The sequence below is a fragment of the Meleagris gallopavo genome, chromosome 13 (genome assembly GCF_000146605.3).
Source record: "Meleagris gallopavo isolate NT-WF06-2002-E0010 breed Aviagen turkey brand Nicholas breeding stock chromosome 13, Turkey_5.1, whole genome shotgun sequence".
Lineage (NCBI taxonomy): Eukaryota > Metazoa > Chordata > Aves > Galliformes > Phasianidae > Meleagris > Meleagris gallopavo.
This window is the reverse complement of record NC_015023.2, coordinates 18,494,296-18,504,982: the sequence shown is the minus strand read 5'-3', so window position 1 is coordinate 18,504,982 and position 10,687 is coordinate 18,494,296. Positions and strand designations below refer to the sequence as shown.

At 48.6% G+C, this 10,687-nt stretch overlaps 1 protein-coding gene across 1 annotated transcript; it reads left to right on the top strand.

Moving 5' to 3' along the window:
- Nucleotides 1-913: 913 nt before the first annotated feature.
- Nucleotides 914-8,581, top strand: LOC100541468 (large neutral amino acids transporter small subunit 1-like). The gene is made up of 5 exons (XM_010718202.2): nucleotides 914-1,043; nucleotides 1,598-1,694; nucleotides 2,026-2,175; nucleotides 2,977-3,154; nucleotides 4,784-8,581. Exons 1-5 carry the CDS (start codon nucleotides 967-969, stop codon nucleotides 4,837-4,839), a joined length of 558 nt encoding a protein of 185 aa, XP_010716504.1. The 5' UTR covers nucleotides 914-966; the 3' UTR covers nucleotides 4,840-8,581.
- The last annotated feature ends 2,106 nt before the right edge of the window (nucleotides 8,582-10,687 follow it).

Genomic DNA, 10,687 nt, shown 5'->3' with positions numbered 1-10,687 from the left:
AAAAAAAAAAAAAAGCTGTTGTGTTGTTTGATGGGAAATAAAGAGCAACTGTGACAGAGCAGGGACGAATAGCATGATACCAGGGGGATTAATCACAGATGGGGGAAGGGGGGTCAGTTAACACTGCTCTTCGTTCAGAAATAGCCCAAGTTGCTGCTGTTGGCCCCATGACTTATCATCAGTTACCGGAACGTGATATTTATGGGAAAAGGTCATTCAGACAATAGTGGACTGAACTGTTCTCTCTCTCTGTATCTTCCTTGTTACAATTAAGAAGGCAAAAAGAATACCTCCATTAATTAAAGTGCCGCAGAGGTCAGAAATCTGATGGCTTCAGAAATGAGTGGTGTGGCATGACCTTGCAAAGCTGTGTGTGACCAGGATTGTTTGGTGCTTTAGGGGGAGTCTCCTGACCCGGGATGGTCTGTGTGGGCCATCAGGTGACAGCTCCATCCTTTGGTCAGCACAGAGCTCCAGCCTGCAAGCACACCATGTGGCAGGAGGGTTGAAACTAGATGATCATTATGGTCCTTTTCAACCCAGGCCATTCTATGATCCTGTGATTCTATGAAAAAGCAGCCTGCATTGCGTTACTCTAATTGTGTTCCTCTGTCAAAATGAACATGACTTGATGGCGTAGGACTGCAGTGTGAGTGAGTCTGTAATTCAAAGCTACGACTCCACATCACTGTGTTTGTAAGGGGCTGTGTTTCAGCGTCCTCACTCAGCTCCATGCCTGCAATTAGCAATATCTGAATGGCTGAACCAACTTCCATTTGGCTGCGAGCTTTTGGGTAACTGTTCCAATAAATCTGGCCTCTCAGTTCTCAGGGAAAGAGTTAGCTGTTCGGATTTCTGCAAATGTTCAAGCTCTGTAGGCAAACATGAGTTCTCTTGGGCATTTGGGTGTGATGTACTGTTCTTGTTGACCTCATTTAGGACTTTGGGAATTATCACCTTGGTGTCATGTCCTGGATCATACCTGTCTTTGTGGGTTTATCGTGCTTTGGATCCGTTAATGGATCCCTCTTCACCTCTTCCCGGTACGTTTCTTGCTGAGTTTTGTGCTTTGTTTCTTGCTTTGTTTACAAGCAGTGCTCGATGCCTCTGGGTTTGGAACAGTTGTCCTCCCCGGAGCAGCTGTGGGTGGACACAAAGTTTGAAGGGTCTGGAGGCCATGTGGGGAATGATAGAAACAAAAATAAGGCCTTAAAACCATATCTGATTTAAAAAGAGAGCCTGCAGTCATCCGAGTCTTCTGTTCCTCAAGCAGAGTCCTGTTGAAGTTAGTTAAAACATAAACAAACAGAGGCTTGGAGCTCATTGGCATCGCCTGAGAAAGTGGGTGTAATGAAAACCAGAAACTTACGAAACTTCAAGGCTGAGAACTCCTCCAGATCAAGGAGAAAAGATGGGGGCAGGACACGGGCTGAGGAGGCTCAGGTCTGATGCATCTCCCCCGGGTTATCTTAGGAAAGTCACTTAACTGTTTGCTCTGGAAAGGAGGACATAAATACATCTTTTTGGGCCATCCCCATCAAAAGACAAAGCCCAGAGCTGAAGGTTGCAGTGCTGATAACTGCTCTGTGTCTCTCAGGCTGTTCTTCGTTGGATCCCGAGAAGGACACCTACCTTCAATTCTCTCCATGATTCACCCGAGGCTTCTCACTCCTGTACCATCCCTCGTCTTTACGGTAAGCCCTGGGGTGTGTGATGAGGAGTGTCAGCCTGGTATTGAGAAAAGGCTTGGGGACGGGATCCCAATGAATCATTTGGAGAAGGACTCCAAGTGCAGCCATTTCTGCTTGCTGCTGTGAGAGGGGATAGATCCTTCTTCTCATCATAGCTTATATTCCACTTCTGTTTAGAAATCATTCCAAGCACCATTTGAAAATAGCTTAAATGAGTAAAAAAATGATCAACTGATTCTCTTCTTGGCAGACAACTCTCACGTTCGTTGCTTTAATACATGAAGTTTTGCCTACCTTTCCCTTTGCTAACGGCTTTACTTTTTTCTGGATGCAGTGTGTCATGACCCTGCTCTACGCATTCTCCAATGACATTTTCTCAGTCATCAACTTCTTCAGCTTCTTCAACTGGCTGTGTGTGGCCCTGGCCATCATAGGCATGATGTGGCTGCGTTACAAGAAGCCTGAGCTGGAAAGGCCCATCAAGGTATGAGCAGTGCAGGAACTGTTTCAGATCTTCCCAGTGCTGGGATTTTTCATTGGTGCTCAGAGAAAACATGGGAAATAGCTCCTTCAAACCAGTCAGAGGCTTCAGCTGCTTTTGCTGTATGAAAAAGGGAGTGGAATTGGAAATGTATTGCCACCAGGAGAAAAGCAGTGGAAGCATGAGCTGCGTAGTTAACACTGGTATCCCAGATACATCAAAATCTGCCAAAAGAGAATGGGTGCGCTCGCTATTCAGGGGGTGAGGAGCTGTTGTGGCCGTGAGAGCCTGGGGATGAAGGATGCTCTGGGTGGCAGAGATGTGGGGTGGCCCAGCACAGAGCTCTCAGTGACCAACGTGCTCCCCAGGCTGTGGCTCTCAGTGAAACGCTCTGTACCATCGTGGAATTCGCTTAAAATGATTTAATAAAGTAGACAAACCCATGCCTGCAGAGATGAGAACTTTGTTCTATTTGTCCTTGGCCAGCTTGGCAGCGCAGCATCCCAGCTGGGAGGAGGCCAAGACCATGTCAGCCACAAGCATGTCTGCCTTCCTTATGGGCATGTTTCTCACTCATCCCCCAGAGCACACTCAGGTCTCTGCCAGGCAACAGGGGGCCAGAGAGAAACAAACTCTCAGACCTGTATTGATGCCGTCCCAGAGTAACTCTTTCTATGGCTTGTGCTGCGTCTGCTGCTGCATTTGGTGCTGTCAGTTCAGATGTTTTTTATAAGGAGTCATTCAAGAATGGTTTTCCCTCTTCCCCTGGTATTAGTTCTTACCCATTCTTTGGTCTGTGTTTAGGTGAACATCTGCCTGCCCATTTTCTTCATCCTGGCTTGCTTGTTTCTCATTGCTGTTTCCTTCTGGATGACACCAAAGGAATGCGGGATCGGCTTTGCCATCATCTTCAGCGGGATTCCTTTTTATTTGTTTGGGGTCTGGTGGCAAAACAAGCCCAAGTGGATTCTCCAGGGCATCTGTAAGTATTGCCAGGGCAGAGCAAGGGTGCAGCCTTGGAATAGCAGTGCCTCCGGTGAGCATGCTGCAGCTAGCAGCACTGGCTCTTGTTTGTGCAGTGAGGACTCCCAAAGCCTTGGCTCTGATCGATGCTTTTAGCGCCAGCAAGTTTTAGCTTGACGATTACCTTATCTATCAGGCACCTAACGTGCACCTCGGCTTGTGATAATTGCAAAATTTGGGCCAAATATCTGTGGTGGAGCATAACTCAATGAGCACTGCATTCTGCCCCTTGTAAAAGCAGAGGGTCAAGCCTTCGCCAGCAGAGAATACCTCTGGAGCGGTGTTGGGAGGGAAAAGTAATAACAGCTCAGCAGTCTGAGCGCAGTTGGCCTAAATTTGACTGCTGTCAGATCAGAATTAGTCCCACTTCATCGCTCAGCCAGCGCTAACATCTATTCCAGTCAAAGCTCCCTTTGACATCCAAATGTGACAGCAGAGCAAGGGGAGGAGAAAACCCTTTGTCCCCTGGATGTTTTCTCTTATGAGGCTTATTTTTAAGGCATCTTTGGGTAAGGTTTTCCAACAGGGTGTATTTTGAAGGGCTGGAAAGGCAGTGCTTGGCACATACAACTGCTGTCTGGATAACTGCATCAAGAAACTCAGTCTGTGTTGCCCAAGCACTGAGGTCTCCCATCTGTCTCCCAGCCCTCGTGCAGCAGGCTGACCCAGAAAAGCAGACATGTAGAAATGCCAGCCTCAGCTGGGTGCTTTTTATGAAGAAGAAAAAGATGTTTAACGGTGTTCAGCACTCTAAATTCTTTATTTTTAACTTTTTTTCCTCACTTTTTTATTATTCTGAGTATTAGGCTCAGTTCCTGGAAGAGTCATTATTGCTGTGCCCAGGTGGTAAATTACTGTATTAATTAATTTCCTCTCACCAACAGCTTTTAAGGATAAGACAGAAAATCTCTAGGAACAGATAGTGATATTCCTGCAAACGCCCCATTAGAAATGTGGACTTTAAACATGTGATATGAATATACATTGTGAATAATTTGATCACCTCCAACTAATCCAAGTTTGACTCTGCTTGCGTGCATGTAGAACTGCTGCTGGTTTTCCTTGGAAAGTCTGCTTTGTGGCATCCAAACAGGGAAGCAGCAGAAAGGTGTGCTTGGATAGCAGCCACCATAATGAATGCTGGGAAAATAAAGAGGTCTAAAGAAGGTGCATGCATGTACTGCTAAGGTTTTCCAAATTGGAAGGAAACGCTTTGGCCTGTGCCCCTTCCTGCTATTGTGCCTGACTCTGTTTGGACTGCTTACAGCTCAGGAATTCAAATGCAGTTACTGTGTCATCATGCAAGTAGAAACTGGTGCCGAGTGGTTCCAGGGCAGTGCAGCATCCATCTGTAGGAGCAAAGCTCCCGCTCTTACGTGCTCAGGTTCCAGGCAGGAGTGGAGAGCAGCCTGTGGTTTGTTTGCTCTCAGGCTTTACTTGGACTAACCCTGCTCAGAACTGCAGTGGGTTGGCTAGGAGCGTGCTCTGCTTCTTCTGAGACAAAGAATCGTGAACTGAGACCAAGATAAATATGCCAGGCCCTCTGTATGCAATCTCTTTGACCCGTATTTTGCTTTTTCTCCCATAGTCCACGCAACAGCCATGTGCCAGAAACTGATGGAGGTGGTTCCGCAAGAATCGTAAGCAGGAAAAGCAGAGACGTTCAGCTCGAGGAAACGCACAATATTGTTTTGAGACGACACAAGGAGAAAAACACTTCTGACCCTTAATCAATAAAACCTAAGCACTGGAGCACCCTGTCAGAACTTCTTCATGTCTGACACGGTGCCACCTGCTCTGCCTTGCCTCCTCCAGCCCTCCTGCTGCCGCCTGAGAAGTTCTCGGTACGAACGTGGTCCAGGAAGAGGAATTCCTGCTGGCGACTTCTTGTGCATCCAGTCAGCCTCTGTGCGTGTGTGTGTGTGTGTGTGTGTGTGTGTGTGAGACTGAGGGCCGTGCCTCAGTTCTGTGTGGGCTTACTAAGATGAGTGATGAGCCTAATCAACCTGCCCTGCCTGGTCAGGGGGTGGGTGAGAAGGAAGGGTTATCTGAGGGTTTGGGCTGATGCTGGCTCTCACGCACGTGCAAGCTCACGTCTAAATCTGTGCTACTGGTGCTTTGTGTTTTATCCAGGGAGTGCCACTGGTGGTGATGGATAGAGGTGAGACAAGGCAGAGCAGAACTAGTGTCAGAGAAATGAGAATGAGGAGGCCTCGTCTGACTTGGCCGTCTGGTCCCCGGCTGTTGTGTGGTTGTAGCTCTCAGTTCCAAACCATCTCCAGCTGTTGAGCCAGTTCGCTGGGATGCCCTTCTCAAAAATGCCCACCTTGAGCCCTGTGTGATAGCGCTGGGATGGAGCAGGCCCCGTTGCTCCCAGTCAGCCCAGGGAACTGCAGGAGGTCGATTCCTTAGCTTGCTCACCCTTGTTTTCGTGTACATGTCATCCAACGTGGGGTGAGCCCTGCTTTGTCCTGTCCTTGCCCTAAGGGTGATCAATACATGCCCCTAAGCCCACTACGAAGACAAAATATGGGTGGGATTCTCCTGGTTTGTTCCCTGGGTTCTGCATGAGTGGTAGGACCAACTGGGTCTGGGGAGTAGAAGAGGGCACACACCCCAAATGGCTGGGGCCTGCTTTAATCCTGGTCTGCTGTTTTGCTCAAGGAAGCCAGGACTAGAGGCTTCTTGAACAAGTGGCTCATATTGCCTCTGCATTCCAGGTGATAGTCAATTGGAAATCAAATGCATCTTTTCCCCACCAGTAAGCTGCACTTGTCTCTGTTACAATCTTCTTTGTGCTTGTACTTCAGAAAATGGTTGTTGATTTTTTTTTTTTTCTCTACCATACTTTTGTAAATTAAGCTGTTTGGAAGCTGGCATCCTCCAAGAGCAATTGCTATCTACTGGATTCTCCTCTTAGCATAGAGTAATTTTGGAGAAGAGGCATTAAGGACACCAATGGTACTACTAGCTCATGCTTTGTCCTTTTAAGAAGCTCTTCAGCAAAAAAAGCTTCTGTCCCAGCGTGTGTGGCAGTGACCACAGCTATGTCCCACACGTGTCTACGTGCAGCTCCTTGCTACTGCTTTGCCAGGCGTGCATCTTTGCTTTAAGGCAGGAGTAGGTGAGACAGTCATCACACTGAAACCTGTGTGGTCACACTGCTTATTCCGTGGCAATACAGTGCAGAGATACCCAGCCCAGCTCTGCTATGCTTCACGTGTGTCAACTTGAGCTGAGTTAACCTATGGAGAATTGCAGCTGGTTGGGGTATGTCTGCAGTGCAGAAGTACCCAAAGTTCTGGCCAGTGCACGGCTGTTCAGGGACCTACGTGCAATGAATTGGAGCATCTCAGAGCCAGTGCCCATGGAGAGACACTTGCATAGATAAGGTCATGAGCTATATAAATCCTGAACTCGGTTTCCCCTCTTTACGAGGAGTCCTCTTCCAGCTGAAGGCTGAGATGTTTTTGCAGGGTAGCGATGGGAGGTCGCTCCTTATGGGCCTGCTTCATGGGGAAAAACCTGTCTCTCCCCTTCCCCTTTGGTCTCGGCAGTGTTTGGCTGCAGCGGTCTCAGGACTGGTTTCCTGCACGGCCTGGATTGAATTTAGGGACTCTGAGTGCTAATAATATAAACCAGCAGAATTAAGTCGAGTACTGATTTACATCAGATTTAACTTGCATCACAAGACCAATCCACAGAGAGCTCAGAAATGGGTCCAAGTCTCCCAGACGTGTGGGGATTGCTTGGTTTGGGCATATCTCTTAATGACTTTCATCAGTGATGAAGACCATCAATAAACAATATCCTCTTGGTGACCCTTTCACACTGGTTTTACAGAGGAGATGTCACACTGAGATTTATTTTTTTATTAACTGATCTTAATTAAAACCTTAATTCGCTCGCTTGCTTTTTAAAAACATTGATTCTTTTCTACTTGCTGCTAAGGTTCTTTCTGTTGTGCTACTAAACCTGCTGCCTCTGGCGTTGACGTTGCACATTGTGCAGTGACCTTTCCACAGCAATAGAGGTATAGGAGAAACCCAACCAGGCACCAGCACAAATTCACACAACTTTTGTATCGGACCAGCTCCCATCTCAGCCCTCCCAAAGCCTGATTTCTTATATCCCTGATTCATGGAGGCTGCTCGTTCCCCATTGCTAGAGCTTGGTGGCATGGCTGGTAGAGAAGGCTTTTACACTAGAGATCTGGGAGGTGATAAATAAGGAGATAAGACCAAATTTCATTTCAACAAGAAAATGTGACTAAAGCCATTTCTCCAAGGGGTGAAAGCTGTAAGTGGCTGTGGCTCTGTAGTCGTGTCCCTGTGAGCATTACTGTGCAGTGACTGTTGTACAAAGCTGAGCCCTGAGCCTTGCTGCTCTTCATGAAGCTTGGTTGTGAGTCTTTGGAGTCCCAGCACTGTGGGTATTATGGAACAGCATCCCATGGGATTCAGAGGAGACCGCAGCCCATGGCTTTGCTTCAGGTTCCTCTTCCTGAGCATGAACTTGCTCTGGTAAACAAACCATTGTGTTCCAGCAGTCCCATCAGTGCACAACTGAGTTCAAAGGGGCTCCATTGCTTGCACAAACTTTCAAGACCCGTTGGGTGGAAGCTGGTGCAGAGTGGCTTTGTTCTGTGTGCTGAGCACCATGGGGAGAGCTGTACGGTGCTGCTGGCCCTGCAGGAAGGTTTCCTCTGTCTGCTGCTGCCTGTGCCTTTAGCCATGGCCACAGTGCTCTGAGGCTTTAATAACAATCCAAAAGGAAGCAAACAGCTTGTGTTGTCCTTACACAACACGCTGGCTGTCTGGGTGGGACAGCAGCTTGTGCACAGCCTCGTTCCCAAAGACATCCAAAGGGAAGGCACAGCACGGCCAGACCCTGCTGGGCTTTTGCCTTTGGAAGCTGCTGAAGCCGCTCTGCAGCTGGGGAAGGGCAGCCTGGGAGCTGTGCTGAGAGTCAGCACCTCCCCAGAGCTCTGCATTACAGTCCCACGTCTATCCATGGTGTGGATGGGAGGTGGTCCTGTGATGGTTGAGCCCTCAGCCCTGAGCTGCCACAGGGCTGTCCTTTGCTGCTTGCTTCAGGAGCGGCCGCAGCCTCACGCTGGCTCTGCCCGTAAGTGGGAAGTTTCTTCCCAGTTTACACAATCCAAACTGGAACTGGCGACAGGGTGGGGGCCGCACACTGCTCAGGGTCTGCCGTAGCCCCTGGCATGGCACAGCCCTCCCCCCAGCCGTGGTGGTTGGTGATGTCCCTTGGGTTTGGTCATCCCTAAGGAATCGATGTCCAGAGGATTTTCTTTGTTTTGGGCTCCTTGCGTTAGAAGGGGCGATGCTTCCCCAGCTGCTGAGCGTCAGCGAGAAAAGGAAAAAAATAAATATTTTTTTAAAATACTGAATTAATTCTGCAGTAGCCTAAAAGAGACTTTATATCTACGTCGTAACTATTTCCATTGGTGACACCCATCTCAGTGCAGGCTTCTGGCTGCCACGTGGTCTCCTGCACAGGGATGGCTTTCACATCCCAAGAGATGTCCCTATTTGTTCAGGGACAGAGGGGCCCGTGTCCCCCCCAGAGCCCTGCAGAGAGGGATTGTGGTGGGACGTGGACCCGGTGCTGACCCATGGAACAATGGTGAGAGTCACTGCTGGAGAATGAGCTGACTTTTCCGAGCAACTTGTCTTCTGAAGTTCATATTTTTGTCCTTTATTTTTAAGCAGGAAAGAATTATCTCGACCTCCAGAAAATCTACACCGTGTTTTACCTTTTTGTTGCATTTGGTTGCTTTGCAAAAGAAAAGAAAAAAAAAATTACTAATTTAAATGTTGCTGTAGATGACGTTCTATTTATTTTTAAGGGGTAAATATCTTTTAAGTCTTAATACTTCTACAGTCGATGCTATTTACAGTGTCTGTGTCCCATTGGCACAGCAGTTCAGTGGCTGGCCGAACTGCTCCGCCAATGGGAACGCCATCAAACTGCCTTGTAAAACAAAATGTCTCCCACCATGTATTTTTTCTAGTATTTCTTGATTCTTTTATGTCGGTGGTTAACAAACCTGTTCCGTGTTCGGGTTGTTTTCTGTTTTGGGTTGTCTGTTTTGTTTTTTTGTTGTTGTTGTTTTGTTTTGTCTTTGTTTTTTAACAAAGAAAGCTGAATTACAACTCTCCCGTTGCTGGTCTTTGCCTCCAACTCTTTTCATTTTGCATAAGGTCCTGTTGTTGGCCCTCTGCCCCTCTGCCCCTCCTGTTTTCACGTGCACATCCCTGTGTCTGGTTGGGCCTAATGCAGATGAAGGTGATGGGGAATGGGTGATGGGAGGCACACGGAAAGGTGGAGGTGTGAGGTGCCACCGTGGGCACCAACTATGGGAGAAGATGGGGCTGAGCTTTCTCGTTCGAAGCTCTTGCAGACACCAACAGGGAGAGGTGGGCACAGAATGAAGCTCCGAGCCCAGCATTGTGTGAGGCTGCAGTGCTGCTGCACACATTGATACGGGATTTACGCGCTGTAGCCAGCTGGGTGAGGGTGGTTAGTGAGTTCCCAAGAGGCAGTCCCTGCTTCAGGAGTGAGTATTGCATCTGCTGCAGAAAGTAATGCTTGGAGAGGGTGGTGGCAGTGCTGCATGGGGCCCTGCAGCCACCTTAGAGCAAACCCAGCTGCTGCAGCAACATTCTGCTTTATATGAAGTGAGGGAGGAAGTCGGAGGTGCAGGCATGAGGGCGTTTCAGGGCTGTTGTACCAACCAGGGGCACTTGCTGCGTTAAGAGGTGCTCGGTGGAGGTATTAATCTAAGGAAAACATCTCTAAAAGCCAGCGTGGGCAGGGAGCGGAATAGTGTGTGCCACCAGATTTATAAGAGATCCCTCACAAAGTGACAGCTGTGGCCAAAGAAGGAAAACAGAAGAGAGAATAAACCCTGATAAGACACAGCAAACATTGCATTCACAGTGCTGCCACCAGCACGAGAAGGGGATGGGGCTGGAGCCTGCGGGAAGCCGGCTCTGAACAGGGCTCTGCAGACAGGGAAGGTGGCAGTGGAGAAGTGACATGAGTTATTTGTGTTGTGTTCATTACAGCCTTGCACAGAGACGTTCCCAAGCTGGAGCTTTGCAGGGTGTGTGTGCAAAGAACTGTGCCAGATGAACGTGGTGCTTGGGAGCAAAGCTCCAGATCTGGGTTTGGAGACTTGGAAAGATCCTGGCAGGCAGGAGCAGCCCAATGCATGGCCCAGTGGTGATGTCCATGGTGTCGGAGGGGGTACACAGAGTGCTGGGGTGGGCAGAGGGTGCAGGGATGGCCTGGAGCAGTTGCAAGAAGCTGTGATAGGGGATACAGTGGGCAGAGACAGAGAGAAGAGGGTCTTGGGCAGAAAGACAGCTTTGGGATGGGGTAGGAGCTGGCAGCTTCTGGTGACCTGTGTGAAATCCACAGTGGGCTGCAGTGAGGGATCTCGTGTGAAACAAAAATCAGAATTGCA

Excerpts from the sequence above, each read along its gene's own strand:
- LOC100541468 (XM_010718202.2), top strand. The coding sequence starts at position 967 with ATGTCCTGGATCATACCTGTCTTTGTGGGTTTATCGTGCTTTGGATCC. Across the intron at positions 1,695-2,025 it reads TACCATCCCTCGTCTTTACG|TGTGTCATGACCCTGCTCTA; the intron begins GTAAGCCCTGGG and ends TTCTGGATGCAG. Across the intron at positions 2,176-2,976 it reads AGCTGGAAAGGCCCATCAAG|GTGAACATCTGCCTGCCCAT; the intron begins GTATGAGCAGTG and ends GTCTGTGTTTAG.